This window comes from Miscanthus floridulus, chromosome 3, assembly GCF_019320115.1.
Source record: "Miscanthus floridulus cultivar M001 chromosome 3, ASM1932011v1, whole genome shotgun sequence".
NCBI classification, from domain to species: Eukaryota; Viridiplantae; Streptophyta; class Magnoliopsida; order Poales; family Poaceae; genus Miscanthus; species Miscanthus floridulus.
The window spans coordinates 33,211,134-33,233,237 of NC_089582.1; the positions used below are offsets into that span (position 1 = coordinate 33,211,134).

General features: G+C 45.2%; 2 protein-coding genes across 2 annotated transcripts; one reads left to right on the forward strand and one right to left on the reverse strand.

Moving 5' to 3' along the window:
- Nucleotides 1-3,038: 3,038 nt before the first annotated feature.
- Nucleotides 3,039-3,677, reverse strand: LOC136543479 (uncharacterized). The gene has a single exon (XM_066535915.1). The coding sequence runs from the start codon at nt 3,675-3,677 to the stop codon at nt 3,039-3,041; it is 639 nt and encodes a 212-aa protein (XP_066392012.1).
- LOC136543480 (acetyl-CoA acetyltransferase 1-like) lies at nt 3,676-17,099 on the forward strand. The gene is made up of 10 exons (XM_066535916.1): nt 3,676-3,744; nt 3,809-3,886; nt 3,974-4,039; nt 4,183-4,268; nt 14,857-14,956; nt 15,158-15,256; nt 15,335-15,376; nt 15,659-15,745; nt 16,878-16,943; nt 17,037-17,099. The coding sequence occupies exons 1-10, from the start codon at nt 3,676-3,678 to the stop codon at nt 17,097-17,099; spliced, it is 756 nt and encodes a 251-aa protein (XP_066392013.1).
- The last annotated feature ends 5,005 nt before the right edge of the window (nt 17,100-22,104 follow it).

Below are 22,104 nucleotides of genomic sequence, written 5' to 3' on the forward strand. Positions count from 1 at the left end.
AATGAATATATATATATATATGTATTAATACTTTTCCTTTTATTTTAAATGCAAGACTGAATGGTTGAAACAAAGGGTCATGCAAAAAGACCATCTAAAAGCAGTTCAAGAGTCAATAGCAGGATTTCTTCTAGAAAAAGTGCTAAATCCCAACGGCGAGTTCTACTTTGATCCTAAAGAATAAATGATGTAAATTAAATGTTTATTGATATCGTTATTTTCGAGAACAAGATTATGAAAGTGTTGTATATATACATATATATCTATAATATATATAGTTTCATACTTTATTCGAATATAATAATGCTCGAGATGAGAATTAGATGTAATTATATGCGTGCGTGTATTTATATTAGCAGCGTAGAATACGTACATAAAAACATATTATATATTAAATAAATATGTGTAACTGAACTGAAAACAAATTAAACAAAAAAAAAAGAAAAAGAAAAGGAACCTTTAGTCCCGGTTGGGGTTACCAACTGGGACTAAAGGGTGCGACCACGTTTACTCGGCTGGAGGGCCTTTAGTCCTGGTTGGTAACACCAACCGGGACTAAAGGTCCCTCTTTAGTCCCGGCTCGATGACCCGGGACTGAAGGTTCCACCTTGAGTCCCGGGATCGTTGTCCCGGCGTGGTAACCGGGACTAAAGGCCATTACCGTCCGGGACAACAAGGCCATCCTGTAGTAGTGGAATCAAGTCATCCTACATGGAGAGGGAAGTGAAAATTGAGAAGACGAAGTCGTGTGGAACGAAGGAGAGCAGATGAATGAAAGGATACAGATGAAAGATACGAGGAAAATAACCAAACACACCACATGAATAAGATCATACAACTAAACGGCGCGGGACAGTCCGATTCGACCTACCGATCACATCCCAAATGGCTGGTTCCTGCACAGCACCGGCCAGGCCAGGCTGGCTGCATGGCACCAAGCATGCCCTTGCCACCTCGCGGCATTGCAAGATGACCCGATATATAAATGATAATTATATAACTTTTTATGGGACGGAGGGAGTACCATCTGCATGCTCGAAGCATGACATGGAATATATAAATAATATATTCTTTGACAGCTCAGGCATCGCTCAAGCGCACGTTGGAAGGCCTTGGTGTGGAGAAAAAAAGGCAGCAGTAGAGAAAGAGAAAGGAGGGGGGAATAGACTACTAGCGCCTAAGATCGTGGCCCATTGGGTATGTGCGTCTTTGTATTAGGAAAGACATAGTTGTTTACAACGCGCCTTCAGCTCTAGCGGAGGCTTACAATGGATAGCCCTTAAAGTTCATGCCCCCATAGTGTACATCTTGTTTATGATGTTATTACATTGGAAAGCAAACAACCAAGGTCCTTCGCACCTGCCTGAACCCATTGCTCCGCCTCGTGCGTGATAATCTTCTATACTAGATTTTAAGAGGAAGGGAAATGGACATCCGGTGGAGATGCTCTAAGACCTTCCACTTGGAAATCGGCACAACTGTTGTCTGTTGGGTCCCATGACATAGTAAAAAAGATAAGGCAATGTATCGAATGAAGCAGAGTAGAGGACCCCTTGTTTAATCGGTGGGTATCGATTCCTCAGCTTGATTTGCTCCCATTTTTTTAAGCTCTAGCATCAGTGGTCGCACTGTCATAGACTCAAAGAGTGATGCCAGAATACTCTCTCTTTTTATAGCATCACCCCAGACCCAACGCGTGGAGTACTTAAGTTATCCAGTTTTAATAGTTCGAGGAACAAAGATATTTCACTTCAGAGTTCATATTCTAATAAATACCCAAGTACGGGCATAAGCTCTTAACAGTTCAATGTCCAAAATAGACTCGTTCCCATTATTTACTACATTCATGTGCTACTGCCATTTGGTAACGCATACATATTTTCCTGATCCGTTCAGGACATGCATATGCACGCAGCACGCGAGGCAACTAGCAGTCCTTGGTACAGAAGCAGCGGTGGCGTAGGCCTCTGCACTTGCCACCGGTAAAACCTTCTGTCCGGCAAACGGTTGCACAGTTTGCGTCTCTCGAGCAGGGTCCCTTGAAGTGGAAGCTCTTCGACTGGCACTTTCTCGCTAATGCCATAGTCACTGGTCCCTGCATCTCTGTAAACACAAACACAAAACAACACTCATGTACATTTTGTTGAATGACTTTGTTTTTGGCGAACGATCTTGAAAGGCTTCAAAATACAAGCAGCGTTTCGGGTTCCAAACTATTCATTTGGTGGGTTTATCATCATGACATACCAGTATAACCAATGAGAAGCAGGAAGAGGACCACAAAAAGCTTGGTGGAGAGACCCATCCTTCAGATGGAATGGAGTGTTACGCTGGCTGAAGATACAGATGAGACTTGGTGGGGGTACCCTTCATATATACATGCGTAGGTTGTAGCAGCACACAGATATTCTTGGGTGGTCTATAGAGGAGCACACAGATTTTTTTATGCCGTTACAAACTGGCTGTAGCCAGTAGTACTATATACGACACTGCCCAGATGGCGGCCTTAATGTGCCCTAATGCTGTTACTGCCATACTGAATGCATGTTTATAGTCTTATTATGCTCCTCATGAGATGGGTGGTGAGTACTGTCAGATGTCTTTGGTCTTTTCCTTGAGCTTAAGATTTTGTTTATTCTTCAATTAATTGTTTCTTCTACATTAAGCCATGGTGGTAATTAGTGGCTCATCTATCTATCTATCTATATCTATATCTATATCTATATCTATATCTATATCTATATCTATATCTATCACTACTGGAAACTCGAATATTTCTGTGGGTGACGAATTTTTCTGTGCGTTTTTTTCGGTACGCACAGAAAAAATTACGATTATTCTGTGGGTTTCAAAATATCCCGACAGAAAAATACGAAAACCCACAGAATAATTATAACATTTTTCTGTGCGTGACAATAGACACACGGAAAAATAAAAACTCACAGAAAAATACAATTTATTCTGACGGTTTTTTAAAAACGCACAGAAAAAATATATGCACGCACAGAAAAATGTTATTAATAAAATAAATAAAAAAATCAAAAAGTGCTAACCCTAACCCGAGAGCCGCCGCCCCCAAACACCCGCCAGCGCCCCCTCTTCCCCTCTCCTCCCGGCCCCCAGCGCTCCCGCCCCCTCTCCTCCCGGGCCCCAGCGCCCCTCCCGCCGCCGGAGCGCCCCATCTCCTCCCGGCCCCCAGCGCCCCTCCCCCCGTCGGCGCCGCCTCTTCCCCTCTCCTCCCGGGCCCCAGCGCCCCTCCCGCCGCCGGAGCGCCCCATCTCCTCCCGGCCCCCAGCGCCCCCTCCCCCCGTCGGCGCCGCCTCTTCCCCTCTCCTCCCGGCCCCAAGCGCCCCCTCTCCTCCCGGCCCCCAGCGCGCCCCCCCCCCGCCGGTGCCCCCTCCTTCCCCGGTGGCCCCTCCCCTCCTTCCCCAGCGTCCCCTCCTCGCTGGATCCGCCGCCCCCTCGCCGGATCCGACGCCCTCTCCCCAGATCCGGTGCCCCCTCCTTTCCCGGCGGCGTGGCGGTGCGGATCCGGTGCCCCCTCCTTTCCCCGACAGCCCCTCCTTCCCCGGCAGACCCCTCCTTCCCCGGCGGCCCCCCCTCGCCGGATCCGCCGCCCTCTCCCCGGATCCGGCGCCCCCTCCTTTCCCGGCGGCGTGGCGGCGCGGACGCGCCATGGACGGCCCTACATTCCTGTATCAGTTGCCTGGGAATATCTTCCCATATCTGATGATATGTATTTTTGTATATGTTGCAGTGCAATATATTTGCCATTTCTGGTGTATTGATTTTACTTGCTTGCTCATAGGATGCTTTTGCTATCCAAAGCAATGAGCGTGGAATTGCTGCTCGTGACAGTGGTGCTTTTGCATGGGAGATTGTTCCGGTGATTTTTTTTCACTTTGCTAGGACTTCAAATTACAGTATATGCTTTGTTTGGTTTCCATATTATGTTCAATGTTTTGTCAACCAGATTGAAGTTCCCGTTGGGAGAGGAAAACCACCTGTACTTATTGAGAAAGATGAAAGCCTGGATAAGGTAAATTTTCTCATGCAGCAAAGACATAAGACTGGCGTGCCCTTTGATTCATTATTCTTCCTACGGTGCAACATGCCTCCTTACATGGGGACATGTGCAAATGATTGTTTCACTTATGCCGTGCAATTTCTTGTGTCTCTTAGTTTGACCCAGCAAAACTGAAGAAACTTCGCCCAAGTTTCAAGGAGAATGGTGGTACCGTTACAGCTAGAAATGCTTCTAGTATAAGGTAACTTCTCGACATTTACATTATTGTTACTTAGTCCTTTTAAGTTTGTCTTCAGTTGTATTATAATTCTTGTGATTAGCTATGATGATAGTTAACTTCTTTCTTTAAATTATGCTTGCATTTTGTTATTTTTGTTGCTGTCCTGTGCATACCATATTTGACTTGTGTTTGTTCTTATAAATTGGCACTCCTATTATGTTTTAGGGGCTTGGTATGCTCTAATTTGTTAAATAGATTGTAACTTTTCTTCTTGTAAATGATTTATTATCACATAAGAAAGTAAAGAAGTGTTTGTAATGTCTTATGCCCATTCAAAGGAAAATCAGTCTATGTGTATAATTTCTTCTTGGTTCACTACGTCAAAAAGGGTTTTTAGGGGCGGTTGTAGACCATTTGTAGGGGCGGTTTGCCCAGCCACCCCTACGCAAGGGTCTCTACAAATCATGCATTTGTAGGGACGGTTCCCAGGCCACCCCTACAAATCGATTTATAGGGGCGGCTGGTGTTTCCAGCCGCCCCTACAAATCGATTTGTAGGGGCGGCTCGTATTACCAGCCGCCCCTACAAACAGGTATTTATAGGGGCGATTCAATCTAGAACCGCCCCTACAGTACATTTTCCCGCAAAAAAAATCAAATTTACAATTCAAAATTGCGTTGCCGAACGTGCCACGACCAACGTTCCGAACTGCATTCGCATTGCCGAACGCCCCACGACCAACATTCCGAACCGCGTTCGCGTTGCCGAACGCCCCGCGACCAGCGTTCCGAACCACGTTCGTGTTGCCGAATGCCCCGCGACTGCGACTACAAGCACAAGAGTATTCTATAAACTACAATTATAAGTCCAATTCACAAGAATATATACAATCCATCATTAATATATAAATTACATACACATTGTTATCAACGTCCTAGAGCTAGTCTTTCAGTCTCACGAAGGTGTTGGTACTGAGGATTTGTACCTAACTCAGACTCTCGATCATGGTAGGCGCATCTGACGTGTACAATTTGGTCCAATATGAAGTTGCAAAGGTCACCGATGAGCTCTAAGAGTTGGTCATCCTTGTATGGGTCTCTTTTCATTCCTTTCTCTTCTCTCCACTACAAGAGAACAAGTTTCGGTTTAGTATTTCATACCATTTATGAAGTTTTTATACTACGGGTGAAGATGTTCAAACTTACCCTTAAGGAGTGTCTCCTGTAGGCACCGGTGTTACTCATTATTGAACATATATAGTATCCACAATGTACACTCCCAGGCTTCTGCTTAGGGCACTGTGTGTTTTACATATGAAAATGTTAAGTAATGCTTTTGACAGCCATGTAATGGAGTACTGAAGAAGTAAGTTACACTTACCGCACATAGTGTTTTTATAGCTAGCTTTTCCTTCCTTGCTGGATCATGCCTTCCATGATGATTAGTGACATAGAACCTAAATGCCCTATTCAAATTATTTTAGCAAATACAACTTGTTAGTATCCAAAAGTGAATGTTACAAGTATGTATACAAACATATAAGCTAATGAGGATTGTCGATATGTATACGTCTTGAGAATCGATATGAAGTCTTTGTATGTCGTCGGGTCCTTATCTAATGAATCAAAGACCCATGCCATGCTCCTCCCGACATCGACGGCTATACAAATCCAGTGGTTGCTGCATGGATTTAATCATAGAACTAGATAAGCTCTTTTGCATCGAATAAAATATATCGAACAAAGCTTTAAGTATAGAGTTGAGCTTACTCGAAGTTGTATGGTAGCCATATAGTAGAGTGTTGTTGGAGATTTTTGAAAGCCAGGGCAATGTATGTCGTAACCTTAAGGGACTCTTCCCTTAGTTTCGTCGTACGGATGTGCTCTTTCTCCCGAAGAGTCTTTGCAGCAGCTAGCTCTTTGGCATCAAGTGTCCACCGTTTAGGGTAATTGAAATTTGTTTGGGCTATAGCTTGAGGGTCCACATACCTGACTTTTACACTTGGCATTTGTTTGACAATGTGCACTTGCATTCTACAAATCACGGCGTGGGTTAGTTACAACAAAATTCAAAGATTACATTCATATCATATCGAGAGGACAAGGACTTACAGGCACCACGTGCGAATTAGATTCATCTCCATTTCTCCCAGGTGAAAGCATGTTTGCATGTCATTGAAGTCAAAGACAATTTTCCTGGCTAGGCTTCCAAATGTGCCGGTGGGAAAGCATGCTTGTATGATATCTATGCTCGTTGGGAGAACATGTAAGTACCAATCATGGAACCTTCTCATTCCAAGTGGTAGGCGCTGGATGTCCCGGATTAGTAGGAAGTGCTTGCCTCTTTCATATGTTTTCGGCCAATCCTTTGACCATTTGATGGCATCAACATTTGGATACTGCTTTGCAATTTGGTGGAGTTTGCTAGTGATGGCCTCCTCAGAACCCCGTGATGGGACTTTTTTAACTTGGTTCTCAGGCTTGAACTGGTCATGGGAATACCACTTGGACACCGACGAGACGTCTTTGATCGGAACATAAACTGGCCTTATGGTGATTGGATGCTTCTTTCAAAGTTCCCATTCAGGCACGTCCTCATCTTCTTGTGCTGTAGCTTCTTCAGGAGGCACTCGTTGTTCATGTATCGGCTGTGCTTGTTGAGAAGACTGTGGTATCTCATGATGCACTTGCTCGGTATGAGCTGGAGAAGGTTGTGGTATCTCATCAGGCACATGCTCGCTAGGAGGCGGGGAAGAATGTGGCATCTCAGGAATGTGGGTGTCACGAGACGATGAAAATATCTCCTCGACCTCAACAACTCGCTCCAAATTTGGGAGAGGGGGAGGCGGCAAAGAAGCAGTCAATATAATGTCCCATTTGTGCCAGAGGATGAACTGCCCCATAACGTCTCCGAGTAACACCAGCCCCTCGGGAGTTGCGTAGTCTATCCTCCACTACATGAACTCAGGCTTCACTGTATGCACCTCGACCCTAGTGTAGTCCGGAGGTATCTTATTATTGTGGTGTAAGCCACCGGGAGGATGTGCCACACCCGTTGCCACCTCCATCATAGTGTTCTGCCGGCCGCTGAGAAACACCAAGGTGCAACTAGTTGGTTCCCGTATGCGATCGACTGGGGTTGTGGCTGCAGTGGAACCTTGGCTGCTAGGAACTTTTGGAGGGCTGCCAACTAGGAGTAGTAGGAGTAGTAAGAGGAGTAGTAGGAGTAGTAAGAGGAGGAGTAGTAGGAGGAGTAGTAGGAGGAGGAGTGGTAGGAGGAGTAGTAGTAGTAGCAGCAAATTAGCATTGGACCACAAATTGGCAGCAGATTTTGACATTTTCAATCACTTCTAATTGGCCAAACAGCTAGATATAAAGATAAAGATATGTACCAATTCAAATTAAGGTAGCGAAATCAGGCGTCGCTCCTTTCTCTCTCAAGCATCAATCAATTAACTGGACACAACGAACCGAGAGGTTTAACAAGAAGCAAGCGCGATAGATTGCACCAAGATGCATGTATTCGAAACTGAAATGGCCGAGCAGTGCTAAACAATACTGTAAACACATACAGTGCTAAACTGAAATTGGAAATGAATATCTAGTTTCTCATCAAACACTTACAGAGCTTAAGTTATGTGGTTTCAGCTAAACACATAGCATAAGTTCTAGGGATTGCAACAAATGCAAGCTGCCTTTTAGTGATGGTGAGTCATGTTATTTTTGACTAATTTATAAAGGCTTGCATCACTAAAAGATTTAAAACAAATTTAAATTATACATAAAAAATAGCAGGCTATCACAAACATGTCGTGGTTACTGTCGAGACAAACAAAAACAAGGCCTACTAGAGGCGTCCTTGTATGCACGCAATAGAGAAGAGGGAGAGAAAGGGTGAGGAAAATGAGCACCTACCGTCCTTGTAGATCGAGATGTGGCGGAGACTAGTGGAGGCTGGAGACGACGTGTCGACGATGCGCAAAGGTTGAAGACGGCCGTCAACCACCGACGATGCGTCGTCGGCGTGCGGGGGCGGGACGCCGAGGGCCAGGCGCGGGGCGCCGGGAGCCTGCGTCGTCGACGCGCGGGGGCGGGCGCTGGGGGCCGGGTGTGGGACCACAGGAGGTTGAAGGCTCCTCGCTCGCCAACGGCGTCCGCTCCTCTGGAAACCCTAGGGCGGGTGCGCGGGAGGGGGCGAGGGGGCGTGGGTGCGGGGAGATGCGCAGAGATGGGGGCTGGCGCCGGGGGCCGAGTGCGGGACCGCTGGAGGCTGAAGGTTCCTCGCTCACCGGTGGCGTCGCCGCTCCTCTAGAAACCCTAGGGCGGGTGCGCGGGAGGGGCGCGGGAGGGGGCAAGGGGGCGCGGGTGCGGGGAGATGCGCGAAGATGGGGCGCGCGGGTGTGGGGAAGGGGCGCGGGCCGGCGTCGGCGGGGCAGCCTGACGGCGTCGGAGGAGAAGAGAGCGCCCAAATGAAGACGACACCCGTGCGCCCTCTGTTTTATAGACGGGATGATTTGTAGCGGCGGTTTCTGATCCAGCCGCCCCTACAAATGCATTTTTAGGGGCGGTTCCTGATCCAGCCGCCCCTACAAATGCATTTGTAGGGGCGGTTCCTGATCCAGCCGCCCCTACAAATAGTTTCTATTTTTTAAATAATAAATTCTATATTTTTTATATCATAAAAACACAAAATAATTTAAAAAAATTGTGTATATGCACAAATATAATATTTTGTATTATTCTATATATGAAGAAATATATAAAAATAATTGTGGTCAAAACAATATAGAAAACAAAAAAACAAAAATTAAAATTTTGGATTTTAAAACTTCGACTACAATTTTATGACATTAAATGAAATAAAATGAAAATATTGTAAACATAAAAGTTGTATAACTCATCAACATGTACAACTTTTATTTTGGTCATCTTGTCATGTGACTTTGTTTGAACGATTCAAATTTTAAAATTCAAACAATTTCAACTTTAAACAATATTTTGAAAGAGTAAATGATTTCAGATGAAAAACTCATGAATACCAAAGTTGTAGAACTCATCAATATATACAACTTTTATTTTGATCATATGTTCATTTGACCACATTTGAACAGTTGAAATTTTGAATTTTAATAATTGGCAACTTCAAACAAGATTTTAAAACCTTAAATGATTTCAACAATAAAAGTCGTGAACATAAAAGTTGTTGAAATCCTCACTACCTACAACTTTTATTTTGGTCACTTCTTCATGTGACAAAGTATTAGTAAACATTGTTCATAAATTTACATATGACTCATAGTTTCATGAACTATACGAGAAACATGTTGATTTGTGAACAATGTTTACTATCACTTTGTCAGATGAAGAAATGATCAAAATAAAAGTTGTAGATCTTGATGAGTTATACAACTTTGGTATTCATCACTTTTCAGCTTAAATCATTTAATGGTTGAAAATCTCGTTCGAACTTATCATTTTTTTTAAATTTAAAAATTTGAAGTGCTCAAACTTTGTCAAATGAAAAGAATGACCAAATCAACACACTAACTTTGTCACTAATTTTGAACAATTCAAATTTTAAATTTCAGAAAATGACAACTTCAAACCTGATTTTCAAACACTAAATGATTTCAGCTGTAAAGGTGATGAATATAAAAGTTGTATAACTCATCAAGATCTTCTACTTTTATTTTGGTCATTTCTTCATTTCATAAAGTGTTAAGTGATTTCATAAAGTTTTAGTAGTAATAGAGTGGTAGTCTCACACACATGCATAAAATGTAGTCTCACACACATACAAAAATATGTAGTCTTAAACACGTACATAAATATATAGTCTCACACGCATGCATAAATGAAGTCTTACAAACACACACTTACACAAACACTACACGTTCAACAACTAGCTAGCCCGCTGTAACGACTTTCCCCTTGACACCTTTTCATTCCCATGGCATTATGTCTTTGGGGAGGTTCTTTTCCACAAGACTGGACTTTTTAGGAAAGTCTGTGAATAGTGATATCTCATCGTAGTTATTGTAAGCTTCAACATCGTCCACGCCATCAACTCCAATAATGTGCTATTTTTCGGAGGCAACCACGTGCTTTGTCTTCTTCTTTAGGGGGAGGTTACTTTGTGGGTCAGACATATAGAAAACTTGTGCGACACGTGAAGCGAGCACCCAAGGGTCATCTTGGTAGCCTAGATTTTCGTGGTCTAGGACTCTCAATCTGATCTCGTTCAGTTGGTGTTGTTTGATCCAGTGGCATCGAAACAGGGCCACCGTTATATCCCTTCCATAGTCAAGTTCCCATATCTCTTCATTGATGCCAAAGTATTGGATCTTTCGCCTCAATCCATCGATAGCCTCTATTCGAACGCCGCTGTTTTGGTTCACATATTTACTATCCTTTGCGTGGGTATAGTATACCCATTGATGTCATAAGCATTCCAAGATGTCACTTGTCTCGATGGCCCCTCCGCTAACCTACTGATGGTAATAGAGTCTATGGTTTCTCCAGACGGTATGTTTTGGTCCTTCAACCATGTAGTTAGTCGTTGCTTGTGTTGTTTCATGACCCAATCATCCGAACGGCTATTTCTCTCCGCCATAATGATAGCCAAGTGTTCATCAATGTACGGTTGCGTCAGTTGTGTACTCTGCAAGACACTATAATGCGCCCGACTCACCTCTTTGTAATCATGGTCGATGAACACTTTTCTACCACTGGTGCCCTTCCCAGCCAGCCTACCCTTGTGACAAGAATCAGGTTTACCAATCCCTTTCTATACTTTTAGGTACTCTTGATAGCACTCGGCAACTTCTTTAGTACTGTAACCCTCTATCATGGAGCCCTCTGGGTATGCTCGATTATGCACGTATCGACTTAGAACCGACATGAACCGCTCATAGGACCACATTTCATGCAAGTAGCAAGGGCCCAGCGCCTGTATCTGATGAACCATGTGAATCATGAGATGTGGCATTATATCAAAAAAAGTAGGAGGTAAACACATCTCTAGTTGATTTTGTGTCTCCACCACAAATTCATGTAGGTCACTCAGCTCTTGCTTGCCAATCGTCTTCTGTGAGATCTTCGAAAAGAAGTAGCACATGCGGGTGATGGCCATTTTCAAGAACTCTAGCTTTATAGCCCTGATTGCAATAGGTAGAAACACTATCAGCATCACATGGCAATCGTGAGCCTTGCAGTGTGTTATTGACAAGTCCTTCATCGACACTAGCTTCTTCACATTTGCTGAAAACCCAGTCAGGACTTTGATCCCCCTCAGGAAAGTGCATATAGCTCTCTTCTCGTCTGGTGTTAGGTTGAAGCATGCCGCGGGCAGAGTGTATTTTCCATTAGCCTTAGGTACCTGGTGAAGCTGTGGCATCACGTTTAGCTGCACCATGTCTTTCCGTGCTTTCAGACCATCCTTTGACTTGCCTGTGTCCATCAAGGTAGCAATGAGACTCTCAAAGACATTCTTCTACACGTGCATAGCATCAATGGCATGGGGGACCTCCAAGTATGGCCAATAAGGCAGATACTAAAAGAAGATCGATTATTTCTTGAAAGGTACTCCTTCGACAGGAGGTGTGCTTCTATCTCTGTTCGTCCCATCCGGATTCTTCTTTTCATAGATGACGCGTATGTTTTTCACCATTCTGTACACGTGTTCTCCGTTATGACGTCTCTCCAGAGGGGGTTCAATCTCCGGGGCGTTGTCATAAAATCTAAAGAACAATTTGCTACGGTACTTATGACTTGTCTTTAAGAAGCATCGGTTCCTTAGGTAAACTATCTTCTTGGATGCATCCAGGTACACCCATGTAGTACCATCCAAGCAAACCAAGCATCCCATCTTCCCTTTGATCTGTCCAGACAAAGCAAACAGCGCGGGGTAATCATTGGTAGTAACAAATATTATTGCTCTACATATGAAGTCCTCCTTTCGGAATGCTTCGTACATCTACTCCCCATGCCTCCATAGCCTCTCCATTTCTTGCATCAAAGGCTCGAGGAACACGTCTATATCAATGCCTGGTTGTTTAGGGCCAGAAATAAGAATAGTGAGGAGAAGGTACTTTCTCTTCTGACACAACCATGTTGGGACGTTGTACATGGTCAAGATCACTGGCCATGTGCTGTGGTCGCTCATCCTCTCATTGAAGGGATTCATTCCATCGGTGCTCAAGCCAAACCGTACATTCCTTGGGTCATCGCTGAATTCTTTATGCTTCTCATCAAACCTTTGCCACTGACTACAATCAGCCGGGTGTGCAATCTTATCATCATCCACCTTGCGCTCATCATCCAACCATGTCATGAGTGCGGCTTCTTTAGGGTTTAGGAAGATACGTCTCAAGCGGTTGGTCACTGGCAGGTACCACGTTACCAAGGCAGGAATTCTTCTCTGCTTTGCATCGTTGCCTAATGGAGTGTTCTCTGGGGGCTGAGATTCTTGTACCACCTTTTTTGTAACCTTCTTATTCCTCTTTTTCCCCATGGAGGCTTCGTCCCCACCATAAAGGTCATTGTTCTTGTACCGGCTAGCCCCACACCGAGGACATTTATCTAGTGACTTGAATGTTTCGCCATGAAAAAGTATACAGTGGTTGGGGCATGCATGGATTTTTTCAACCGCCATTGTCAATGGACTTATGACCTTCTTTGCTTGGTATGTGTTGGTGGGAACTGAGTTTGGTTGTGGCAGCACCCATGACAGGAGATGCAATAGATCATTGAAACTATAGTCTGACCAGCCGTACTTAGCCTTCAGGATGAGCAGCTCAAGCACAAAATGTAGCAATGTCCAATGTGTCGGACAACCCTTTTCAACACCATACACAGTCTCCTTCGATGCTTTTGTCACCCTTTCCAAATTTTCTAGACCTTTCGGGCTATTTAGTAAAATCTCTAGTCCAAGGGCTCGAATCATGTCCTCCAAATCATCTTCATCCCTGACACGTGCTCCACCATCATTATTGGCACCACCTTCGTCGTTACCATCCCAACCACCAGCATCACCACCTTGTTCATTGCCAAACTCGAAATCCATTCGTGCATCAAGCTCTGCTGAATATTGGGACAGGGATTCTATGGTTTCGTCGTCGTATTCCTCCTCATCCTCGTCGTTAACAATAACCGTTTTACCATGATGAATCCACACTGTGTAGTCCTCAACAAATCCTCGCATAATCAAATGTGATCTGATGATAGTCATATCTGTCCATGCCATACGGTTCTTGCAATCTTTATATAGGCAAATAATTGTATCCTTATTCTCTTTCAATGTCGTTGCATGCTTCTTTGCGGCTTCAATAAATTTATCCACCTCTTCACGGAAACCTGCCTTGAACCTTAACGAACCATACATCCAAGAGTTCCTATACTCCATCTTTTACAACAACAACAAAACAAACATTAAAAGACTACTTATTCAGATATATATAAAAATGAAACAAATTAATAATTACTTGAGAATAATTGTGTATACTTCAGATATATATGAATATAAATCTAATATAATTACATGAAGCATACAAACACACCATGGTAAAGGAAAATTAATTAATGGCCCATTTATCCATAAATAATTAAAATACATAATTATTGATTACAGTAAACAATTTCAAAGACAACAATTAGCAACAATTATACTTTACCCAATATCTTCCATACAAACCCTAGTCCAATTTCATCAAACATAAATTTACAAAAACGAAATTAATAAAAAAACTAAACCCTAGATCTAGATCCACATGCACATAAAACATCCATAAAACTAACTAATTGTTCACTAAAATCAAGAAACATGGACCAAATAAGGGTATGATCTTGTTCCCCTCCCTAATTACCCTAGTACATTTAAAACTTGGGTCTAATTTGCTTCATAAGTAGCTCAAGCACCATAGAAGAGAGAGAAAAACAAAACTCTAATTACTCACTAACCAACCATTAAAACTTAAAAAAAAGTATGGAATAGCATTTTCTTACCTTCTACAACCTCTCCACCAAACGATTTGAGACCAAAACCTTCCCCCCTTAGTAGAGCAATTTTTGTGAGGTGCCCAAGGCCTCCCCACCTTTTTTTCACGGGTTGGAGTGAGTGACCCGAGGAGAAAAAATGTGCTGCATATGTTTTATATGGGGGGCATTTGTAGGGGCGGCTGGTGATTGAGCCACCCCTACAAATCGGAGCTATAAATACGGGGCCATTTGTAGGGGCGGCTCAATCACCAGCCGCCCCTACAAATAGCATTTCCAGGGGCGGCTGGTGATTGAGCCGCCCCTACAAATCAGACCCCATTTGTAGGGGCGGCTCGTAACACCAGCCGCCCCTGTTGTTCCATTTGTAGGGGCGGCTGGTGTCTGGGCACCCGAGCATGCCACTGTAGGGGCGGCTCCATCACCGACCGCCCGTACCAAAAAAATCGAACCGTTGCTAAAAATCGTTTTTTACGTAGTGGTTGTCTTCAAAATTCTTTGATCTCACTTTGCACTTGCTATTTTTTCCATTGACTGGTACTGTCCATTGTGTACTGCCTACTATCCACTTGTGTAGCTACAATCGATCATATCTAATTTGCTTTTATATGGATCAGTGATGGGGCTGCTGCATTAGTTTTGGTGAGTGGGCAGAAAGCTCAAGAGCTTGGCCTGCAAGTCCTTGCAAGGATCAGAGGATATGCAGATGCAGCTCAAGTAAGCTACAGTAACAGTTATCTCACTTGAGAGTAGAGTTTGTTTTGTCTTGATATTTACATTGTGATCTAAATGTTCAAGGATATTGGGAGTTTATTTTCTCGGACAGTTTTATGTTACTATTTTGTACATAAAAGTTTCTCAACTATTAAAATTGTATTCTAGAATTTTATTTTGTAACCATGAATGTTGTTTATACAGGCTCCGGAACTCTTTACAACCACCCCAGCACTTGCGATACCAAAGGCTGGATTAGAGTCATCCCATGTTGATTTTTATGAGATTAATGAAGCATTTTCGGTATGTGCTGACTACTGAGAGTTTCTTTCACTGAATAATTGTTTTTTGTAATAATATCTATTTTTACTTCGAGTACAGGCTGTTGCACTTGCAAATCAAAAGCTTCTTGGGATTCCTTCGGTAAGTGCTACCAATATTGAGCTGTCATTTCTTGTGTGTAAATTTAAAAGGCTAAAAATGTCATTTTCAGAAAATGTACCTTGATTTTTTTTGTAGTTTGCTATGCAGCTGCAGGATTTAATAGCATGATAATAACATTTCTTGTGTGTGAATTTAAAAGGCTAAAATGTCATTTTCAGAAAATGCACCTTGATTCTTTTGTAGTAGTAGTTTGCTATAGGCAACAGCAGCATTTAATAGCATGATAATAAAGTTCTGTACTAACAACGCATGTGGTTGCAGGAAAAGATTAACGTTCATGGAGGAGCTGTATCTTTAGGGCATCCTCTTGGGTGCAGTGGTGCTCGCATTTTGGTCACCCTTCTTGGTGTAAGTTTTATCTTAATCCCTTTCTTTAAAGATGCACAATGTTTTTATAGTAGAAAAGTTGAAGGTAATCTGTAATTAAATAATGAATTGCGTCAAATACTTGAGGCCTTGAGCATATCATAGCGTTGCCAGGAAGGGTAAAAGATCTTTACTAGTATATTGCTAGTGTTCTGTTAGTGAATTTTTAGTGTGTAAATAGGAACTTAGGTAACCCTGCAAATCCAAGCTTTGACATTGATACTTGACTCACAGATTATGAAAATTGTATCCATAAGTTCATATTTGAAAAGAATCCATAAGTTCATATGCAGTCTAGTGTTCATGCTGCTGTACTTAGGTTTGTAGTTTGACATCTGGAAGTTAGCTGCCAAGTTACTACCACTGCAGATAGTGAATTGATAGTTCATCACCTGTATGCTAAGGAAAATTGTCCTTTTTTTATATATTTGGGATGAACTGTTGAATTGATCAATAAATCTACTAGATTATGACTCGTGTTTCTTTTATTATGTTTCGGCAGGAGGTATCAAATAAGATAGTGAATCATAACGTAATATGCTTTATAATTATCTTAACCTTCCATTTTTGTACTTTAATTTTCAAGCATTTCTTTTATTTTCACTTACTAAACAGAAAAGATGCATTAGCTATAGTATTGTGCAACTAGTTAATCCATTTGCAAATTCATGTCATTTCTCTTCTGGATCTGTCATTTCTCTTCTGGATCTGTCATTTCTCTTCTGGAATTCATGTCATTTCTCTTCTGGATCTGTCAATTTGCAAATTCTTAACCTATGTCCCTTTCCTTCTATAGGATGAATACAAAAATAATAACAACAGTAAATGTTAATACGGAAACTGATATATAAAAATGCACTTGGAAGTGTGATGAAATAATAGAAGCTAGAAGGGAAAAAATAATCGAAGTTAAAAGTAACAAAATCCATTCCATGCTGAAGATTCAAGTGGATAAATGTTTTTTTTGCCAGAAAAAGGTTTCAACTGAAGAACTTACAGGAGCTCGTTCCAAACTCCAACAGGGTACTCGATTGCATCCTCTTCGACTATTTCTTGTCAAAGAACAGTCAATTGTAGTACATCAGTTTCTGAAACCTGCGTTTATCTTGTGCAGACTGACAAGGCATCCATGCTTGAAGAGATCATCGAATACGTCAAATTTCTCCAGCTGCAAGTGAAGGTTCGCTCACCACCACCACCGTTCCTCTGTTCCATGCTGTCTGGCTTACCATCCTCTCGTCTGCTGATTTGTATTGCCTGTCTTTGATTGAAGGTTCTCAGCATGAGCAGGCTGGACACGACGGAAGCCGTCGTGCCGCTCCTGACGGAGTCCTAGACCGAGGTAAATCACATTGCTTGGGTGAATCAATGTTGATGACCATTAGCTCCTCCTCTTTGGGTACCCTAATATTGGTCCCTAACAGTAGCCCCTGAGCCCCCAGGCGATTCAGGTAGAATCGCCTTGGGGATTTTTTGACTTGCCAGTGGGTGCACACGAGCGCACCTGGTGGGTGTATCCCCTAAGCCTGCGGAGGAGTAGAATACTCCTTTGGAGGCTTTTCTAGACAGGAGGACTCTGAGGGCCTTGGCCTTCTTTTGTAGCCCGCGGCGTGTCCTGGTAGGATGGCGATTCCCTTTTTGTCATGATCAGACTTCTTGGGGGTATGTGATCGTAGGATTTGGGGGATTGGAAAAGATTTCTCTTGATTCTGACCCTTCCCTAGGATCCGAGCCATCGTCCTGCGACCGTGTATTCGGTCTCCTTGTGAGTCCAACTACCCTCGAGCCCTCGCGCATTGCAGGGGTCTGATCAAGGGGTCAGCTCATCTTTGTGATCATCATCCCTCAAGCATTTTTTTTGATAAAACAGAGGGGCTGAGTCATGCCACGTTTTTCCTCGATGGATGAAACATGGTGCTCGGTGAGTTGTTAACGAGCTAGTCCGAGTGGGGCCCCGGCATCCCGTTCATGGGGGTCTGGCTTGGATCAGCTAGTGACCGACTCCAGATTCTCAGCAGTCAATCCATATAGTTCCTGGGTCCATTCGACCAGTCCCAAGGGCTCTCTGCCTTTCTTCAAGGAAAAACCATGGATTGTATCCGGCCGAGACTCGAACGTGGGTCGGGATGCCCGTGGCGCTCATGCGCCCAGGTACTGGTCGCTAGCGGACCTGTCCCTTTCCACCCCTCACTCTAAAGGTGCTCTGGAGCGGTTGTGAACCCATCGGTGGGTCAACCTTCGAACTCCTAGGCCTGAATGGGCCATGGGAGCATTTTCAGCTCCGTATCCCTACTTACCTGTGATGGTTCTTGGCCCATCGACCGGGCGAACTATCATCCGGCGTGTCCTTCGAGGGTGTGGCTAGAGATAGCATGTGGATGATCTTCGAAGGGAGGTGATGTGATGTGGCACATCGGGCATGTGAATCTAGGTGGATAGTTTGCCTTCTCACCCTGCTCCGCCCTATAAATAGCAGCCTCCCCTAGCGCATGACCTTTATGCCAAGATAGAAGACAAAATCATCCCTCCGAGGGGTTAGTTAGTTAGATAAGTAAGGCGGTGCATAAGCAGACAATTTCTTAGTCCTTTTGTTTCATTTAAACAAACTTGTTCTTTTTCCCTTTTTTATGTGTAAAAATGTTAATGCATTCCGACCCTTTCTGTTGTTAAGACCGTGGAGCTCGAGGTGCGGGTGAAAAACTCTAATCACGATGGCAAGCAAGAGTGCCGTAGCCGTTGGGGCATAGGTTTCTTGCAGTCTGACCAGTTTTACTCAGCGTTTGCTCCTACAAACCTTGCCTCTAGATTCTTAACATGAGAAAGGGTCGGGCATCGCTAAAAAAGGTTAATGCGTTTCGACCCTTTCTGTTGTTAAGACTGTAGAGCTAGAGGTGTGGGCGAAAAACTCTGATCATGCTGGTGAGCAAGAGTGCCGTAGCCGCTGGGGCATATGTTTCTTGCAGTCCGACCAGTTTTACTCAGCGTTTGTTCCCGCAAACCTTGCCTCTAGATTCTTAACATGAGAAAGGGTCGGGTAAAGCGGTTATTTCTGAATAGGTATATATATACTCTTATCAGCTCTCGAGTGAGTCCTAACCCCTTGTTGTCACTAGGGTCAGGCATCACTAAAGATCGAGGAGGCGGTAGCAAAACCAATAAAAGAAATCGTTTTTCATTTCCGAAACAACATCCTTAATTTTCGTAAGTACATGCATGGATTAGGGGTAAAAGCGACATAGTTGTTCGATGTTCCATGCATTGATGAAGACTTTGCCGTCGATGGTCTTAAGCTTATAGGTGCCTGGTCGGAGCACCTCCACGACGATGTACGGTCCCTCCCATGGTGAAGAGAGCTTGTGGTGGTTCTTGTTGCTCTAGACGAGGCAGAGCACTAGGTCCTCGACGTTGAAGGCCCGATCCTGCACTCGATGGCTGTGGTATCGGTGCAAAGCCTACTAGTACTTAGCTAAGTGGAGGAGGGCAGCGTCACGTGCCTCATCGAGCAGATCCATTGCGTCCTCAAGGGATGTCTCGGCTCCCTGCTCGTCGTATGCCCTGACCCTCAGCGCTCCGTAGTTGAGGTCGGTCGGGAGGATGGCCTCGGAACCATAGACCGTGAAGAAGGGTGTGTAGCTGGTGGCCTGGCTGGGGTTCATCCTTAGGCTCTAGATAGGAACCACTTCATGAGGGCGCAAACCTTGTATAGGTGCTTGACGGAGAAGGCATGGCCCTTTGAGTAGCTTCTCGAAGTGGTCGGGGGTGCCCTCGGCGGGCTTTCGCCCCCCTTGCTATTGGCAATGGCAACGAGTGAGCTCTCATGCCGCTACTTATTCTTCTTCTTGGTGGGGCGGCTGGAGGCGCCCTCACCGGCATCCTCATCCCGCTTTACCTTGCCCTTGATCGCTTCGACCGCTTCCTCGCCCGAGGCGTGGCTGGTGGTGATGTCGAGGAGCTCCTTGGTGGTTCACAGGCCCTTGCATCCTAGCTTGTGAACCAGGCACTCATATGTGGTCCCAGACAGGAAGGCTCCTATGACGTCAGCATCGGCGACGTTGGGCAGTTCGTTACACTGCTAGGAGAAGCATCGGATATACTCACAAAGAGATTCTTCGGACTTATGCCCGCAGTTTTTGAGGTCCCATGGGTTCCTAGGGTGCGTGTAGGTGCCCTAGAAGTTGACCACAAAGATCTCCTTCAAGTCCGCCCAACTGTGGATACGATTGGATGGAAGGTGCTCTAGCCATGTTTGCGCCGAGTCGGTGAGGAACAGGGGGAGATTGCTATCACTATTCATGCCACCGGCCTGGTAGGCAATCCGATAGTCCTCGAGTCATAGCCCGGGGTTTGTTTCCTTGGATTACTTTGGGACATTGGTCGGTGGCTGGTATCATGGTGGGAAGGGCGCATTGAGGATGTGCCGGCCAAAGGCCTGAGGCCCCGGTAGGTCAGGGCTAGGGCTCCGGTCTTTGGCGCTGTTGTTGAGCCCACCCCGGCGACAGTGGTAGCCATGATTGGCCTCTTCCCTCCTGTCATCCCGTCCACACCTACGAGTGTTCAGGGTGTCACGGGCGTCACGATGGCGGCCGAGGCGCTCACGCACCAGGACTGCAACTCGCTTCCCGTCGTCGCATGGTGCCTGGTGGACGGACACATCCTTGCCGCGCTACCCGGAGGGTGCGTGGTGACCGACATCAAGCTTGCATTGTTAGGACAATGAGCTCTATGCTTGCTACACCATGGCATGCTTGAGTAACGTGCGGATCTCTCGGTGAGTCCAACGGTCCTCGGGTGTCACGGGCTCAAGGAGCCCTCGGAGCAAGGCTGTCACGGCCGCTATGTTCTGGTGTGCCTAGGAAAAACATGGGAGGCCCCCATCATCCTCGATGATCCTCTAGTTCTCCTCATGGGCCCTAGCATGCGCGCGCCCATCATCTCCGTGGTGCTTGATCTCGTGCTCGAGCTCCGCCCGTTCCTGCTCGAGCTAGAGTCATGCCTCCTCGAGCTCTTGCTACCAGGCCTTTAGTTGTTCCATCCTCACATGAGGATAGGCCCCTGCATCTTCCCTGACCCTGTTATTAAGGCCATATGGCGGGGTAGCCCCTCCCTTGTGGACGCTTTCGGCGCACCCCTCGGGGGTACCTGCCATGAAGCATTCTCGCGAGGGGTGATAGCTCCCCCTACTAGAGTCAGAGTCGAAGAATGACTCCGAGTCTCCTACTACGAGGTCGTGGAAAGATGCCACAACATACTCTGCCATCCCTATGAACTCGCCGTTCATATGGGGTGACTGGATGCGTTGTGCCATGAGGTGGCCAACGGTCCATGCAGCATTGTGCAAGCCAAACGGGAATGCCATCGTGGCGCCCCTGGTGAGGCATTCTAGGGCAAGTGGCTCCCCTCCAGCGAGCTACGTCATGATGTTGGTGAACGAGAAAATGAGGTAGCATAGGTCTTCCTAAGACGGTCAGGGTCCCAAGAAGGCATCGAGCTAGCGCTCAAGCCTCTCATAGTTGAAGTTGAGGAGTTGGTCGCTCCCGGGGGTTTAGGCCCTGGGCGCATGCAGCCATAGCTCATCGAGGGCCTCGACGAGCGTGTCGAGGCTAGCGGGATAGGAAGGCCGAGCAGGGACCGGCGTCGGTGCCAGCTCTTCGTCTGTGGTGGTGATGAAGTCTAGGTTCCTAAAGTGCATGTGCACGCCTAGGATCTAGATGATGTCATGCCTGGCCATCTGAAGCCTGATGGGGATGTCGAGACACGCAAGGGCCCCTACCTAGCACGCCAACTGTAGGTGTTTTGAGTCACCAACTAGTGAATTTCTAGATTGCGTGTCCGGTTCGGATGGTTTGGATAGAGGACACAAGATTTATACTGGTTTGGGCATAACGTCCCTATGTCTAGTTCATCGCTGTTGCTTGTGTTACTAGCACCGAAAGTTTGTAGTAGGGGTTACAAACGGTCGAGAGAGGGACAGGGTCCCAAGTCTCTAGTGTGTGCGAGTGCGGTCGAATGGATGAGTTGCTTCCTAGTCGCAAAGCGTGCTAGGAAGGTTTGGGCTCTGATCAGGTTCGATTCCCCCCAATCCCCTTGATGAGGATCCTAGCTTTCCCTTTTATAGACCAAGGGAAAGGCCTAGGGTACACAAGGGAAAAAGAAAGGAAGGAAAAGAGGAAAGAGAAAAACAGGGAAGAAGAAAGTCCTGGGGCTATGTTTCTCTTCTTCCCCCGCAGACGGGCCTCGTTGGTCCTGTAGCAACTTCCTATCGCGTCCCTGCTATAGGTGGCCATCATCATCCGGTCGTGGCGTGCATCCCGTCACCTATACACGGTATGGTCAACAGTTCC

Bases quoted from the DNA above. Each gene is read 5' to 3' on its own strand.
- LOC136543480 (XM_066535916.1), top strand. From the start codon at position 3,676: ATGGACGGCCCTACATTCCTGTATCAGTTGCCTGGGAATATCTTCCCA. The intron at 3,745-3,808 runs GTATATGTTGCA...GCTTGCTCATAG, and splicing joins ATCTGATGATATGTATTTTT to GATGCTTTTGCTATCCAAAG. The intron at 15,257-15,334 runs GTATGTGCTGAC...CTTCGAGTACAG, and splicing joins AGATTAATGAAGCATTTTCG to GCTGTTGCACTTGCAAATCA.
- LOC136543479 (XM_066535915.1), bottom strand. From the start codon at position 3,677: ATGGCGCGTCCGCGCCGCCACGCCGCCGGGAAAGGAGGGGGCGCCGGA.